The sequence below is a fragment of the Aedes aegypti genome, chromosome 2 (assembly GCF_002204515.2).
Source record: "Aedes aegypti strain LVP_AGWG chromosome 2, AaegL5.0 Primary Assembly, whole genome shotgun sequence".
Taxonomy (NCBI): domain Eukaryota; kingdom Metazoa; phylum Arthropoda; class Insecta; order Diptera; family Culicidae; genus Aedes; species Aedes aegypti.
The window spans coordinates 117,647,912-117,665,968 of record NC_035108.1 but is presented as its reverse complement, the minus strand read 5'-3'; the positions used below and the strand labels follow the sequence as shown (position 1 = coordinate 117,665,968).

General features: G+C 36.3%; 1 protein-coding gene and 1 non-coding gene across 12 annotated transcripts in view; both read right to left on the bottom strand.

Annotated features, from left to right (window-relative positions):
* Positions 1-18,057, bottom strand: part of LOC5564449 (protein still life, isoforms C/SIF type 2) — a 560,183-nt gene that overhangs the window by 390,100 nt on the left and 152,026 nt on the right. For 2 of the 11 annotated variants that reach the window (XM_021842102.1, XM_021842103.1), the window contains exon 5: positions 9,730-9,836. The exons of 7 other annotated variants lie outside the window; for them this stretch is intronic. In XM_021842102.1, the coding sequence (XP_021697794.1) occupies positions 9,730-9,792 (63 nt within the window). In that variant the 5' untranslated portion in view covers positions 9,793-9,836. Of the gene's footprint in view, positions 1-9,729; positions 10,092-10,327; positions 10,503-11,189; positions 11,423-18,057 lie in introns of those variants that run through there. 2 more of the 11 variants (XM_021842101.1, XM_021842104.1) reach the window with 2 other exon arrangements.
* Positions 5,322-5,394, bottom strand: Trnak-cuu. The gene has a single exon. It is a non-coding gene; the product is annotated as a tRNA-Lys (tRNA).

The window sequence follows — 18,057 nt, the reverse complement described above, 5'->3', positions numbered from 1 at the left end:
TTGTTTATATCGTTAATGAAGTTATTGAAATCGTTTTGAAGCTTAGCATGACTTATTATTTGTTTCGTAACAGTTATTGTGTTTCTAAAGTTTTTAAGGGGACACGGGAGACCGTGTTATTTTCCCTATCTTTTGTCTCACTCTAACAATTATCATCAAAACTTTGTGGAATCAAATCTCGAGTTTTAGTGAACTTATGAAGCTGAAAATGTATTGGGTTGTGCGTAGTGCACATAGAATCATAGTGATACATTTTTCGCATCGATATATGGGGTGGTTCTTGAGATTTGCTTCTTCAAATGGATAGTGTGATTATGATGACGTCCCGTGCGGCCTTAAGCTTAATCGTGAAGGTATGGGAAAATGATTACTTATATCGGCGAATATCGTATCGTTGCGAATTTTGTTGGCGTCCTCCATTCTTCCAATAAAATGATCGAGTATGTTTTTACTTGCTTGTCTTGTTATGATAGTATTTGTACAAATGAAGCCAAAGGATTTCAATAATCTCTTGTATTTTGTTACAACATTATTTGATAGATTTATTGGTATGTTTAAATCACCAGCTATGAAACACGATCGACTTTTATTAGTGTTGTGCAACCAATTTTTTAAATTACCATGAAAACGATGAAAATCATAGTTGAGAGATCTGTTAATGCAACATGATGATAAATATGATGCAATCCATCGGAGAACTCATTAAGCATAACTCAATATTTCATTCCTGGTTTCAAATAAACCGCTAATCCACCACTCGAGTTTGGTCTACAAGAATGTATTGCTGTATATCCCGGTATACGGTAGATTGGAGTATTTTCAATTTTTAGCCAAGTCTAAGACATAACAATTATATCAACATACACATTTATATTGTCTAAACATTGCAAAATATTATCGAATTTATTCAAATCGTTCAACCCTCTAGCGTTCAATTGCACATTGGCCCCAAAGCCATATATAGGAAGACAAATATGATTGCGTCTGAACCGTCAAATTTAGATATATGGTGTCTTCGGCAAAGTTTCTCCATATTTTTCAGACATTTTTTTCAGTGATGTGAAATTAGGGTGGCCCATATGGTTTACGAGATCAGCACATAAACTTTTTTGCTGACGCATTTAGGAGTACACAATGTTCTACAATGTTTTAGAACAACCGATTTGGAGCAACTTTGCCGAAAAACCCAAATTTCTATCTCCTATGGTTCGCGAGTTATGATTTTTTTTTGAACAAAAAAGTTAGGGTGGTACAGAAAAAATAGTTTTTTCTAGATAACTTTTTATACAATAATTTCACGCAAAAACTTTGTTCCAAACACTTTTAGAACTTTTAATTGCGCAACTTTTTGCCGAAGAAACAACTGTTTTATCTCTTATGGTTACAGCATTATTAGAAATTTTCTTCGAAAAAATGGTTGTTTTCAAATGCCGATATCTCCGAAAGGCGCAAACTGATTTTCAATCTTTTGTCGCTATTAGAAAGATTATCTCTTCCTCTGATTATGGTGAAAAAACTGTGAGGACGATTTTTGTTTGAAAAGATTGACAATATTTTGAAAATAGTAAGTTTTTAAATGAAAATTGTCCATAACTTGAAAAATATCGAGATAGCTCTTTGGTGCCTTCAATAAAAATGTTCAAAAAAAAAAAAAGTTTATGTGCTGATCTCGTAAACCATGTGAGCCACCCTAATTTCACATCACTCAAAAAAATGTCGGAAAAATATGAAGAAACTTTGCCGAAGACACCATATACCCAAAATAGACGGTTTAGGCGTAATCATTTTTGTCTTCCTAGATATGGCTTTGGGACCAATGTGCATTGGAAAACACGTAAACTTCTTTCATTACTATCATTGTAGCTATTGTTGAATTCTTCAACAGAGCCGTGGAAATAGTTTTTGAGAGCGTTAGCCTTTTTTAAATATATATAAATAAAAATAAACTTATAAACCAAACAAAAACGTAAATGAATAACAACTAAGATACTAATATTTACACTTAAATGTTACCTACTACGCGAATTAATTTTGGACTGACATTTATCGAATTTAACACGAAGTAAATGTTCAAGATCTTCCTTACATTTAATGGCAAATGGCTATCGTCTTTTCTTGTAAGAATTATTCCTCCTTTTCCTATCCATACATATTTAATGCCTAGCTTGAACTATTCCTCGCGTGTTTTTTTTTTGAAAAACGACGTTGCGAGAGGAGTTAATTCATCACGTATTGCCCGTATTACCTTTTCGAGATAATGAAGAGTTAGTTATTTTCAGTATTTTTTTTATTTACAAGCACTCGATTTTTAATTGCAGTATTTTTGAGCACAACTCGGATAGGTCTCACCACGTTGCAATCTGTGACACTTTCAATTCTCTTGCATACAACACATGCATATTTTTTATTGACCATGTCGCTTTTACCCGAAAAGTATATACCACAGTGTAGTGAGCTACAGTTTGAGTGAAACTGAACTACTCAGAATTAGTAAACAAATTACCAACACAACAGAACACGGTAACGTTCGTATGTTGAAAAGTTATCGAATCAAAAATAGTTCCTGTAACGATTATTGATTTATCAATTAGCTTCTGACTATCCCGCTTAACTTTTTCTGCCACACAATCAAATTCGACTCTCTATTGAGCCAGAGCCCCTCTAAAGATGAAACCCAACCCGGTGCTAGGCAGCCATGTTTTCGTGGTCAGCATCAAACTTAAGAGCAACAACGTACAATGGCCTAATCATAATAGGGAATTTATCCTCCAATACTAAAATGTGTTTCTAGCTAATCACATCAACCCAAATCGAGTTGCTGTACTGCAATACAACCGTTTGTTTGTTCGAATAACTGTTGTTATGCGAGAAAAGAAATTTTTCGGAGAAAAAGATTTCGCCATCATCTATTGTTATTCCTCAAACGGTTATTTGTTTACAAACATTGAGCTGTCAGTGGGAACCACTTCCCAGTAGGAACCAGAGATGTTTGCTCGTTATTTTTCAATGGGGTTGTATGGGCGGTGCCAGGAGGCTGGTGAAAACCAATAGCGGCTCTACCTGAAGTAGTCAGAACCGCTTCAGTATATTAACGACGTACTAGAGCAGTAAAGCTGTTCTGTCGTGCAATCAAATCTGACTGCAAATTGAGCCAGAGCCCTCTAAATGTATACCAACTACTTGGTAATAGCAGTATACATACAATAGCGGCCCTACTCTGAGCAGCCAAAACCACCTCAGCGTATTGTTGACGTACTAGAGCCAACTAAGAAAAAGCTAAATCAATTTTCGTTTCCACTACACGGAATCAACGACTAGCAAGCACAGCACAGCAGCAACAACAGCAACAGCAGAATCAACAGTTTTGACAACTACCACTACTCTACTAAATACAGAGTCTTGTTTTTTGTTAAAGACTTGCTATTTTAAACAAGATTTTTTATTTTTTAATCACCAGTACTAACAAATCTCGATAACATTACAAAACTTTTGTACTTTGGGCATTAGACTGGCCCTTGGTTGATTGGTTGCTCCACCAGCTGGCGCATTCGATTTGAAGTTTGTATGGGATATTCGTCTCAAATATATTGAAAATTGATTCTATGTCACTGTTTCGTTCCGTATACTAATTGTTCACGTTCAAATAAGCCCAGAATGACAAATACACTAGTTGATACCCTAATGAACATAATTGCAGAAGGTTGTATCTGGATTTGATCTCATTTTCATTACTCTTTCAGTTGTTGAAAGTTAGGCTTAGATTAGCACTCCCGTACAGTCACTTATATGCATGCGACATGTGCCTCAGCTCGCCCACGGTCATAGGTGGCTATGATGCGCTTAGTGGCTACCCCCAAGCTATGTTGAAGAAATTCAATCAGTATTGCATGATATACTTCAGATGGTTAAAACACAAACTTTATTAATTTTGATTATGGTACAATCTTCTACAATATTTTTCGCTATAACATCAAGTAGTGTTTTTGACATTCTGGGTCCAATTGAACGCGATCAACGATTTTCCTGAACCAAACAGTAGATGATGTGCTGTTGCTCATATGTTTGAGCTGAAAATCCCATATTAACTTCAATTCAAATGCGCCAGCTCATGGAACGACTAAATGAGCTGAATTTTTCAGAAAGGCTTCCTCTAACCCCAAGAAATAATCCTGGGGGGGTGAATCTATGACATTTGGTCGAAAGACATTTGGTCGAATACCATTTAGTCGAATGACGTTTGAACGAAAGTACATTTGGTCGAACGGACATTTGGTCGAAAAGGTTTAGTTGCAACAGAGAGCAGATGATATTTGTTCGAACCGACATTTCGCGGTAGAGGCCGAATCTGAATAGTATGGAAACAAAGTTTTACGTTCAGTCTGACTGTTGTCGAGAGTATCATTTTGTCGCTAATACAAGAGTGATAGAATAATTGAAAAAGTATCAATCATTTTATCAACAGCCTATATGCGAAAGTTTGTTATTCAATTTGATGGACGCTCTTACAACATATCGATCAACTTCTTGCGTTTCGACGTTTCATGCTACTTTTTTTGTGCAGGCATGTTTTGCGATTCGAGATAAACTGATCATAAATGAAAGCAAGCCAACTTTTGTTGCCTCAGTCAACTCGTCTTCCCTTACATACATAGATGTCACAATAAGCCAATTCGCCATAAGTAAAGTTACCGACACATAACATTCACTTCGCCATAAAGGTTTTCCTCAAAGCAATTTTATCTGCCGTTTCAATTCTGATTTCTTTTGATTCTGTTTTTTTCTGATTCAAAGATCTTATCCACGTCCGTAAGCTGCAAGTCCTGAAATTCAAATAAAGCTCCCAAACTCTCCTCCGCATGCTTCCATTAGATGAAGATCAGCAGTTCATTACGAAGAACGATGACATTTAAGAAGAATTGCAAATAATAAAAACATTATGTTTACATCGTTGAGTAGCAAAATAACTTGTTGAGCAGTTTTTGAAAGAATGATGATATTTTGAAAGAATAATAAATTCACTAGAGCTAAATATTTCAGTCAATGTACAAAAACACTACTTCTTAAAAGTTTATTTTAATTGGCATAACTTGTGAGTCTGCTCCTAAACGATTCTCCCGGATAGACCCTGAGCGGGCTAAAGTGTAAATAGTTTTTAAAAATTTGCTTATAAATTAGTTTTTTTTAATTTTAAATTGAAGTTTTTTGGAGTTTTTTTTCTTAGTGTTAATTTTTTAGTTTTTCCTAGTCTAGTTTTCTTCTTATTATAAAAATTTAAATACCAAATGAATTAACTGAAATAGTAGTGAAAAAGTAACAATTGGCGCCCAACGTGGGGCACGATCCCACGACCCTGAGATTAAGAGTCTCATGCTCTACCGACTGAGCTAGCCGGGCTGCAGTCAACCCGGTCGTAGCCAATAGGTCGAACATCCTCAGCCGACGAGTAATCTACGCAGCTGGTGTGGTCAGGCGAATTTTTGTGCAATCCCTCATAACTAGTTTAAAAAAAAATCCTTGTAAATATAAAATACATTGAACCCTTTAATTTAAAATCGATATATACAGTTTAGAGCATAATTATTTCAAGCGCAATTCCATTTTCTCTCTCTTTCGTGGTGATGAAGTAGAATTCGTGAAGCAAGTGTGGGTTGTGAGTCTGCCCCTAAATGACCCTGAGCGGGCTAAAGTGTTAATAGTTTTTAAAAATTTGCTTATTAATTAGTATTTTTTAAATTTTAAATTGAAGTTTTTTCTTAGTGTTGATTTTCTTAGTTTTTCCTAGTCTAGTTTTCTTCTTATTATAAAAATTTAAATACCAAATGAATTAACTGAAATAGTAGTGAAAAAGTAACAAATCTTAAAATCTTCTTTTGTCACTTTCCATTAAAATGTGTCGAGGGGGGGGACAATAAATAATTAAATGGAAATTCAGATAAATTTATCATTTTTTATATGCTGCCCAACCAGCGCCATATCAAAATGTTTTGAACTATTATCACGTCATTTTTTTTATAACATTGATCGTACATATAACATTTTTCATAATTAGAATTTTCATAACATATCCAGGTTTCTTATCCATAATTATGGATTTTGGTGACAGAAAATACTAAATTGATTAATCAACAGGAGCAAGCTTCAAATTGTGTTTAAACTACATACAATATTGAGAACACTGTGAAAATGTTGCACTTAGAACTTGAAATTGAACTTAGATAGTGTTAATTTGATATAACATGTACGTTATATTCTTCTGGTTATAAAAATATTTCACTGGTTTTGAATAAAATTGGCAATGTGAGATATATTGCCCTTCTACGCCCACTTGTGCCATATTCTTTGCAAACCTTAGCGAATGTAAGATAATGTGAAAAACAGCGTTGATGGCACTTATTTTTCATTCAGTTTCAATATATATAAGGCAATGTTCCCCATAAATATGATTAGGGGAGATCCCCCAGAACCGGACAGCACCCAATACCGGACAAAGTCAAAAAATTAAGAAATCATGGTTCAATCGAGATGGTATATCAGTAGAAAAGGAAGCTAGAATAACACATCCTTGAAATATGCATGTTTTTTTTTAAGTACAATAGTTTGAAAATCTTAAAACATTTTACGTATTGCCTTATTTTTGAGCCTATTTAGTAATTATTTTGAATATGAAAAAATAGTTTAGATCACGCAAGCATGTTCGAACATAATCCTAATTTGATAATATGAATGTATGTTGTACCATAATTGAACTAAATATGGACAAATTCCAATTTTGGTTAAGCACCTCCTGTCAGTTTCGGACAGCTTGATTTGTTCTATGATATCTTTGTAATTATTGCACCAGTGTCTCAAAATACATTCATTTTTCATGAATTCCGTCGATCATGGTATCAAACATGCAATAATATTAAGAAGAATGAACATTCAGCACAACATCGTAAAATGTGCTATTTTACATCATATATAAAATTGGTTTTTGATGAACATCTTGCAAACTAAGAAAAACTCAAATTTTTCTTGTAAATGTTGCAAATGCTTTGAATTGGCAATTATATACTATTCCTATAGTAAACACATTCAATGATGTTCAAATTTACAGAATTCGAGGCTTTTTCAGATCGTGTCCGGTATTGGGTGCCACCTTTCAAGATCGATTAATTTGGTACTAAAATACATCATCAAAATGCAATGTCAAAATTCATATTTAATTTTTCAAATTTATTTTTGTACTCTATAAAAATGATAATATATATCATAAATGGCTAACAATAGCACATAAAACCAATATTTTTCGAATCATGGATTTAGTGGCTTAAGTGTCCGGTACTGGGGGATCTCCCCCTATATTCTTTAACGAAAAATAGATTCAAAACGTTTTCACAACACAATGAAGACAAGGTATAGTAACATTTGACATTTAATACGCAGCTTGTGGTAATCATCAAACTTTCAATATTGTATACCATCGCTTTCAATATTTATATATCCAGAAGAAGAAGAAGAAGAATCCCCTAGTCAAATGTGTAATAAAATAAATTTTAAGATCCAATTGCTGTATTAATTTGACAAGATGTTCTTTAAAGTTTTGTAGATATGATAATCACTAAAATATTCTATTCTCTAAGCTACGCTGTAACAATAAAAATGATGTAAGACTAAGGACTGTCATCCCATGTATTATCGTAAGGACGAAATACAAAACTAGCAAGAAAAAAAATGCGAAAAATAGTAATAACCAATACTGACAATAAAACATTTTATTTATTTCCCCCCTCTGACTTTTTGAAAAATTTGAAGGCGGGGGTGACAAAAGTAAAATTCAAATTTGTTCCGGCCTAAAAGGATGTATGAAATTTAATGTAAGAGTACATAAAATGTCTCGTTTTTCATTCAATAACAGTAAATGATTCAGATTATTCAAAAGAATACGTTATCTTACCAAATTTGCAAAAAAAAAAATACATTTGAAAATTAGCTTTCAATCAAATTTCCGTTCAACTAAACGTCATTCGACCAAAATAAATGTACCACAGCAATTCGACCAAATGTCCATTCGACCAAATGTCGTTTCGACTAAATGTACTTTCGACCGAATGTCATTCGAACAAACGTCATTCGACCAAATGTCATTCGACGAAATGTCCCTAAGCCGAAATAATACTGGGGGGTGCCCCGTGGAATCATTCAACTTTATTTTTCTCCCATACTGAGCTGGGCCAGTCTATTGGGCGTTTCACAACGAATTTAGTTAAAATTTCTAGACAACCAATGTGATTATAGAACGAAGCCACACCTCAAATTTTCAAGAGCACAAGACTTGAGAACCAAACAGCGCTCCGCGTAGAAAATCTATCCCATTGGTCACCATCAGCAAGCAAGCAATTTGATTGGTTTTCAACGCGAACTGTTGTCAGATACTCTCGTCTTGTGCACTTGAAAATTCAAAGTTTGGCTTCTTTTTATAATCACCTTAATGCGCCGTTTCAACCACTATCAAATGTGGCCAGACTTATTATTGTTTGGAGCCTGTTAAGATGGGTTTTTTCATGCACTGTTATCCCCTGATATAATCAAAGTTGTAGCAGTAGACGATAAACAGGCTCAATGATTGTTACAGAGAGCGACAAGTGAGATATTATCTAAATTTTCTCAGAATTCAACCCCTGTTAAGAGCCCAAATGTGGAGAACCAAACAACCATTTAAGCCGAAAGCTTGATCACTCGCTGGTGGTGACGAATGGATCGAATTTGCAACATGAATTGTTATCTGGTACGACGGAATTTTGGCCTAGAAGATTTGAAATGTGGTTTCTTGATGTACACAACATTTTTTTTTGTATTCTAAATATCATCCTTTTCACTTCTTAAAAATGTTTCGGATTTCAGACATTTAGACAAGCAATCGATGGTTCAGAAGAGCAAATCCCGTGTACTTTAAGTTGCATCCATACATCACGAGTTTTAAAAAAGCAATCTTCAGCGTGTTGATACAGTGTTATAAAAAACCAAGTACATGGAAAAAAAACATTCAATCATTGCTATAAAAACGTTAAATTTAATAATATAGCATTTTTCAATTTAAAAAAAATATTCTCATATAGGTATTCAATTTCCGTTGATGAATGTTTCCAACGCGAAGGTGTTTTCAGTAGCCACTTGTAACGATCGCGATTTCAGCAATGCCATTGTCGTGATTAACCATTTGTGTGTATCCTTTCGGAGCCTTTGCTGCTGACTTGTTGCTCCCGGATTCCATTGTTGGGGAGGAAAAATCAGTCAGCAGCATAACAACAACGTGTTACAGAGCGGACCACACCACACACAGATTGGATCACTGCTGGTGAGCTACTCTACACACGTTGTTGTTGGCTGTGGGTGGGAGTAAGCCGTGTAATGAAAGGGAGGCAAGATAGAGCGTGAGAGCGAGTGAGAAAGAGCACGACAGCGTGTGTTTTCCGAGTGTACAGGTGTGCTGCTCATCGATGTCCGGTGTGTGTGAAGGGATAATAGGAGGAAGGGGGGTTTTTAATGCCGTCACAGCGAGAAAGTGTGAAAATAGGTGTGTAGGTGTTTGGTGCTCTAGTTGAACGGTTATTTTATTTGGATTTATATATTTTGCATCATTCGTGGTTGGATCTTGCCGTGGTTATTGCCAGGATTGAGATTTTGGTGAATAGAGGTGGGAAGAGGTTTGATTTTTCTTTTTGGGGAAAATCCGAATTGTAAACATACCTCGAAGTGGCTCCAGCCATCGGCGTTCATTTTAGCAGCTTCTACGCTACCTTTAGCTCCCATTTTGAGATGATTCTGTCGACTTGTTTGATATTAAAGATCCTTTTCTACACGGTTGATTGTTGTTTATGCAATGTAAGATGGTATTTTTTTGGTTTTGGTTCACAGTTGGGTGAGGAAGGCGACAGAAAAGATGGAAATAACGATAATCACACACTAACACTGATTGATTTCTACTGAAATCTGGATTCTAGCACTATTGATGTTTGGTTCTACAATTTTTTCCTGCTCCAGGTAAGCTTCCTCTCGATGAAAGATATGAATCGGAAAGTTATGCGTCAAACACACCCATCTCTCGAAATCTGCGGAAAACATAGGACACGTCAAAACTTAGGTAATCCGGTTGTGGCGTCAATTCACTCGGTTGGATCTCGAATAGGATTCGAATTCTGCCGACACATTCATATTAGAATATGTAGACAGAACCCAATATTTGAACAAAGATTTTGTTTTCATCGACGAAATCCCCCCATTGTAGAGTAAAATCACGCTTCACTAGCAACGTTTCATCTGGATTCTCCAACACTAATGGGCTTACAGAAGAATTCAGTGTAGTTTGATGGTGAAACCTTTTAAGATGGACGACCAACATTCACTTCTTGTAATTTTACAGCACTTTACACCATTTAGGCTAAATTTTCGATACCGAAAGAAACACTTTTGCCTTTGCATTCCATTACTCCGATCGATAGTACATTGTTGGTTGTTGAGATAGGCTCATCCCGGAGCCCTCACGTCTCACCAGCAATGCTCATCTCACCCATTCACACTCATCCCAAAAATGACAGCTTCAATTCGCTAATATCCCAATTTTTCCAAAATTCTCTTCAATTTCGGCACTTTATCACCATTTTATCGCATTCGTACTTCCATATGAACAACTTCGTACACTTTCACGTGCTGCCTTGAGTCGGGTAATGTCCCATCTCATATGTTACCACCCACTCCCTTACGCCCCCATCCATGGAAAAGGTCTCCTGACGGACGGATTCTTACGCCCTCAGCTGTACGGTGGCCCAGTTGTGGCTTTTCTCACTCCACAGAACGGTTTGCTAATCCTTACTATCCCTTGCAGGCGACAACTAATATCCTCCGCCCCCTCCCTTCTTCCCCAGCAATCGTCGCGATTCACCTTTTTCGGGTATTTCCCTTGCCACAAAATGGCCCACTTTCATCGATGTCACCGATTCACTGCCAATTTTCCACCCGATAGGATCCACTTTCCTGCACCATTCTAATACTTCATTTTTCTAGCAGTATCCTGCAACCTTTCCACTTTTGCCCCATTTTGACGTATCATTTCCAGAAACAATTCGAAAGAATCTTCACTGCACTTTGCTAGATACTAGACCAGAGTAATCCCGACTACATTTTCATCCATCACACACACGCCCCATTACCTGTGCGAAAGCAATCCTTCGTCACCGATTCCGTGATTCCACCACGACCTACTACAGCAAATATCCACAGCAAATCCTAAAATCTTTCTCGTCACAAATCTTCCACCGAAAATTTTCCAATCAAAAATCGCAATTCGTCCGTTTTCTCAACCTTAGCAGACCAATGGGAAAAAGCTTCCGACCGACGACGACCCAACTGGACTGGAGATTGGCGAAAAAGTAGTCCACCGAATCTCGTTGCTGCTGGATGCTGTGAGTTTTCTCGCAGCGACACTCACACAATGACGCTCCATCAGGATCAACACAGATTACAGACATTCGGAATCGGGATGGGGATGGGGATTTCTTGGGCTGCCGATGTCGGTCGAAGCCAGCATACAAACACACAGTTAAACGGTTACGAATCCGTTTTATTTTGTTTGAGGCGATCTTTGGAGACGGGACGAGAAGGAGCTGGTGAGATGGGAAGGATTTCGTTTGGATGGGGTTTGTGGATTCGTACACACAGCTTCCATTCACCCCGATTCGGCATAGTTGGATATGGTTGTGGGGAAAATGGTAAAAACATTCAGTATAAGTAGTGGTTCGTGAAAATTTATGGGAGTTTAGCATTGCACTATGATCTAGAAAGCAGTTTTTCGTGGAAAGATGCATTTTGCAACTTCGAAATGGGACATTAGACGCAAAACGATCTTCTACAAAGTTTTTTTTTGTATTAGTTTGGCCTTTTGTTTAGTGTCATTGAAAATTATGGTCGTTCATATTTTCATAGATATGAGAAATTTCAATAGCATCAAACAAAGGGCATAGCAAGTACAAACAACTTGACAGAAGACTTTTTTCGTCTAATATTTCATTCCTAATCTTAAAAAGCATTTTTTATACGTAAAACTGCTTTCTGAATTATTGTGCATTGTGCTCGAAAAATACATCTATATAAATAAAAATGGAGTGGTGTTTGTATGTCACGAAAAGGCTCCCGAACGGGTCAACCGATTTGAATGATTATTTTTCCGTTTTGTTCGTCAAGTGTTCCGACGTGTTTGTGTGTATAAAAATCCCAGGATATTCACCGGGCAAGTCGGAAAACACGAGCGTGAACGGAACTGTCATTTTGTATGGGACGATCCATAGCGTTTTTCAACAGCCTACTTGATGGCAAGACGAAGTTTGCCGGGCCCACTAGTTGAATATAAAATTGTATTGAATAGCTTTCTTGGACGCAGTCCTTTACATCGTTCTGAAATTAAAAAAAATGAGCTCTTAAACAGTGTTTTCTTGGAATTACCGGGAAAAATCTTTCTGGTACCGTGAATTGGAGTGAAGTTGATCACTTTTGAGTGAATCTGTTCAATAAGATCTGTTGGATGCATGTATTATCGTTCAAATTTTTTTAAACCAGTACTGATTGGATTTTAGAAAATTATGTACATGAAATTTTGACAAAATGCTATGATAATAACAAAAATATTTTTTTCAAATTAAAAATGAAGTTTTTGATTTCGGGGTTTAGTTGACCAATTACTATGATAGGTTTCTAAAAATAAAAACCCGATCAGTGGAGTACACAGAGTTGTAAGAGATTTTGTTACTCAGTTAGTGCGTTTTATCCAACAAAATGTGTTATAATTTTGGCTGGTCAGTAGTTAAAACAACAAAAACTATAACAAAATTTCCTCCACGCAAAACAACAATGAAACAAAATTGGTCGGGGAGATAAGCTACTCACTAAATATGAGGTCACTAAATCCGAATTGAGTCTCAAAAATCTTACAACTTGTTCATAAATCGGTAAATTTTATAATTGAATTTTGTGAATTACATTACATTACATAATCCAATATGGAATATATGACACAGCGTATTTGAATGGTGGCTTTATAGTAAGGTATGGAAAAAGTTCGACCTTAGTGGTATATTCAAAATTTCCAGAAAAACAGTAACAGATGAAAAGAACCTCACAGTGAACCTTCAACATATTGGCTTTAGTTTCGTTGAATATTTTGTGTTAACATGTTTAACCTTTTTTAGTTGTAAAAGTTTCGAAATTAATTAATGAAACGAAACCCCATCGGTGCACACGAATCGACAATTTAGCAGGAAAAGTGTTTTCTCTGTTCTCGTGGATTTTAGACGTTCGATGTCTTCAGAGAAGTTATTCGTAATTGAGTTTTGCATCTTCTAAGAAAAAAGTTGAATAGGCGACCCTTATTTATGTTTAATTTTGACAAATACTTATTTATTTGATGGTTGGTTGGTTTGACTTTATTAACGAGATTTTTAGCCCTGGGCTAGTTCATCTCGGGACCAACGGCTTTACTTCCCTTCCGAAGGAAGTCGTCACTATAACTTTTTATGTCATAAGTGACTATGTTGGGGATGGGATTCGATCCCAGGTCCTCGGCGTGAGAGGCGAGTGTTCTAACCACTACACCAGGTCCGTGGCTGTGGCTGTGCTCCTCTGCAAACTTTTAGAAAATGTTATTTTGAACAACTTTGTCAAAGACACATTTGATCTAACTCTTCATTTGAGCTAAGTAAATTAATATTGAAAGTTTTAACTTAGGGTGGACCTTAAAAATCAGTCATTTGTGGTCCAACTTTTTTATTTTCAGTTCTACGTGAATATGATCTTCAGAAGAATTGCAGAAGAAGTAATGATACACATTTTTGCTCAACATCACAAGTTTGTAATTAAGTGAAAATAATAAAATCTTTAGATGCCCATAAGTCATGGAGTTAGTTCGTTAAAATTTTTCTTACAGTGGCATTCGAAAGGCGAAAATTGTTTGAACGTGAATTTGGCATACTCAAGTGTTATTTTCATTGTTTTTGTGAGTGAATGTAATTTCTGATTACTGTTGTTTATTTTGACATATCTTCGCTATCTAAGACAATTTTTGTCATATTTTTCTCACTGTCCCAAATAATGTAATAAAGCAAAGAAGTTTAAAGGTTTTGTTCACTCAAAGTTAGAAACAGTGTCTGATTGTCGTATACCCTGGTGATAAACCTTCCACCTTCAAAAATCACACTTGTTCATTGAAAATATTAGTTTGTTTGATATCAGAGGATGGTGGAGTTCTTAGAGAGTGCTTCGTGAAGCCCAAGCAGGACAGTTCGGTTTTGCGTCGTCCGATTGATTTTGCTGACGGATTCGCGCGTGTTTCGTCGCCGGAGATTTTTTTTTTTTTCACCTGTTTTAGAGCGTCTTGCTGGGTACGTATTTGGGAAGGCCCAAGCAAGACGGTTTATTTTCGGGACGCCAAGAAGTTTTGCTGTCAGTGTCAGTTTTGTGTTCAGTCGAGAATGGATTACCAACTGGTGAGTTCGTTTCATGCTTATGATAACACATATTTTCTTGAAAGCGTTACTTTTATGTAATATTAAAACAAACTTTGTATGGTTCGTCACTATATGTGTCGGCATTATGCTTTTTTCTTATACAATTTGAATATACATATATTTTTCTCTTTTTGACATTATTAAAAAAATCTTTTGAATTGTTCGACATTGTGAATGTTGACGTATTTTCTAAAACTTCTACCATATCGAGACAAAATGCACAGTAATGCTCATATGTAATTTTCAAACAAACTATGTATGGTTCGTCACTACAAGTGTCGGCATTATTCCTGTTATTCCTGTTTCATATAAGTTAAAATATATACATGTAATTTTCAGTTTTCGTCATTAATAAAAACGTCTTTTGAATTGTTCGACATTATAGATGTTGACGTATTTTTCCAAAAACTTCTCGAGACAAAAATACAAAACTAGCTTTAAATACAAGTAGTATATTTCCCCCTTGTCCATGGATCGCATCACCGACCAGAGGTGACTCCCAGATCTTTTCCTCCCTCACTAATAAACACCCTTCCCGTGGTGATTGTGGAGATGCAGAGGTATTCTCGGTCTCTAGAAGCAACAATCATTACACCCTAACATTCCTTCCCCATCCCAACTGACTGTGAGGACTTGGCCGGCGCCGTTATTGATCAATAATATTAGATCTGCTAAAATTGCACTTCGAGAGTAAGCGGAAACTCCCATCCCTTATTCATTTGGATCGTAGTGCAATTCTTACCAGTTCCGATCAATCACGGAGTAGCGACCATTGACATGTACAGTCAGTCTATGCTATGCTATGCTATGCTATGCTATGCTATGCTATGCGTTTTAGCTTGCACGCGTTCAGAGTTTAGTTTCTCGCGTCGCCGGAGTGATATTTTCTTTTTTATGGAACGAGCATGCTGATTAAAGTAGCTCCAGCTCCTCAATCAAGGATGGATGCACGGTGCCCCGACAGACCGTTATTATGCAAAAAAATTGTCCATCAAATCTGAGCACAGGGCTCGATTCCTGAGGTCATTCTGCACCTCTGGGCCAATTTTTAAAAAAATCCTTAGGAGGAATCTCGAGAAATCTCGATTTGAAGTTTTTGACTTAAAAATTCAATTTAAACCATATTTAAAAAAAATAATAGTATTGAAAAAACCTACAAAAAGGCTCAAAAAGTTAGCCAAACTGTTCTCAACTACTATATTACTGTTACCGTTGTTATAATTACAAATATTTACTACTGGCTTAACTTCCAGAGTGGCTTAAGTATATTTTTACATGGCGTAAACCAGTAAGCTTCATTTAATAGAATGAAATCAAAGAAATAAATTTCAATATACTATTGATGTTACGTTCGACAAACGTGAAAAATTCTATGCTGAATATTATTAATTAATAGCTTATTTTGCGACTTTCACACTAAGTGACCAGCTCACCAACGTCTGCCGTATTTATTTTGCTTAATGAAATTTTCTTCTTTGTTCATCTGGTACTAATCTTGATGTTTACATCTAGTTTTCCACCGAGTATTGCCGTCAGCACTTTACCTAAAATATATCCTGTTCAACATTCTCATCCTCAACAGGATTATAACTACACGGGAAACATGATTGTCATATGTCACAAGTGTTCGAAGATTAACAAAGTCATTAACAACTTCAAACAAATCTCCACTCTTCTACCTGCAACCATTTACTTCGTTTATTTTTTTCGGGATTCATCGTCAATCTGATTATTGATTTCTAGGTCGCGTTCGGCTCAGTAACAAAAATCTAGTTGTTGCAGGTAATATCAAAGACTTCAAAATGAGACTTAAAGCTGTTTAAGCTGACAAAAACAATCAAGTGTAAGGATTGTAGACGAGGAGCTTTTTTTGTAAAATTATATGGAATGAACAGAGATGAGTTTCCGAATTTACTGTTCAATATTGCGTTTTGTCGCTTATACAGTGGGGATTCACTCGTTCGAGGTCCGCTACATGGAATGACTCGATGGTTGGATGTTCGCTGGTTGAAAAATATTTCAACTAAAAAGCACTCAAATGTCAACAGAAAATGTCAAACTGACTTTGACGTCTGAGTACCGTCGCATTGCAGTCTCCATATATAGAACAAATGCGTATGTATATGTGACGATTTGCTCTCCAGATGCGTTAGTGTGGAGCATTTTCACCAGCTGTCAGTTGTTCCAACTAACGGATCGGATTCGCTAGATGGAAGGCAGTCGTGTTCCAACCATCGAATCCCCGCTGTATTCAGGGTAGAAAATCGTCGCCGTCAAATGGAAAAAGTCGGCGACGAAACTAAAAGAAGCGTTGTCATCGTCACTCAACCAGTGTCGGATGACGATTTGACGCAGAGATCCAGGCTCGGCGTCATGACTAACAAATACGATTCCTTCGGGAGCACCAAACCGACTAAAAATATGAATCGTGTCTTCGACAGGTTATAAGTATGTTTTGCATAAATAAAACAAAAACAAAACAAAACGCATCTGAAATCAAACGTTCTCTAAATCGTCAAATCCACGCGCTCACCAACAGAACTATTGTAGAAACATGAGAAGAGCGAGTTCACTTGCCGAAGGACCAATGCACGAGTTCACTAATTTGACGTTTGAGCGGTGCCGAATTCAATCGTTGACATGATCACGTAAATAACACGGCATCGGTCCATACAAGCAATTATGTGATGGCATCGTTGTTTGGTGCGTAGCAACCGAATATACAGTAAAAGCTTTCTTCATGTATGGGTAGCAAGCGTAATGAAGAAACATTTGCTAGTTGACGATTTTGGGTTGAAGTTGTCGTGCATTTTCCGTCGATGACGAGATGACGACCTTCCAGAGTTATTATACTGGATGACGATTTTTTTATTTCGTCAGTGACGAATCTGACGATTGTCTGCCCTGCTTATACTCCTTGATTTTGCAGACGATGACTTTATTGGAATCTGTCGCAGTGCAGTAAAGCAGTTTTTCACTATTTTAAAGATGGACAACTAAGCTAAGCTTGTAATGCCATTTACTCTACCTTAACATATATGGTCGCATAAAGAGAAAAAAAAACAGGTTCCGATGTGTTGGTGCTGAGGCAGTTCTTGATGGAGATGTAATTAAAGTTGTTGAAGAGCAATAAAACATTTGTGACATATGATAATGAAAAACTTGAAAGTATGATATTTCGAATATCAAAGCAGTTTTTAATAATAATGTAAAGAGCAATAATGCAATAGCAATAATGCAAGCTTGCCTAAATGAAACATCATTGTCAATTAGCCCTGTATAAAACGCTTATTCTTGGCTCTCTTAGCACATTTATTTGAGAACAGGAGCGAAAACTATTGAGCGAATAAAATAGGCAAACTTCAGTGAGCTGGTCATTTATTGCGAATGCCCGAAAAGCTGTAAATATTTCTAATTATAACAACTGTAATAATGTTATACTAGTTGAGAACAGTTTGGCCAACTTTTTTAGCGTTTTTGTAGGTTTTTTCACTGCTTTTGCAAAATTTTAATATGGATAATA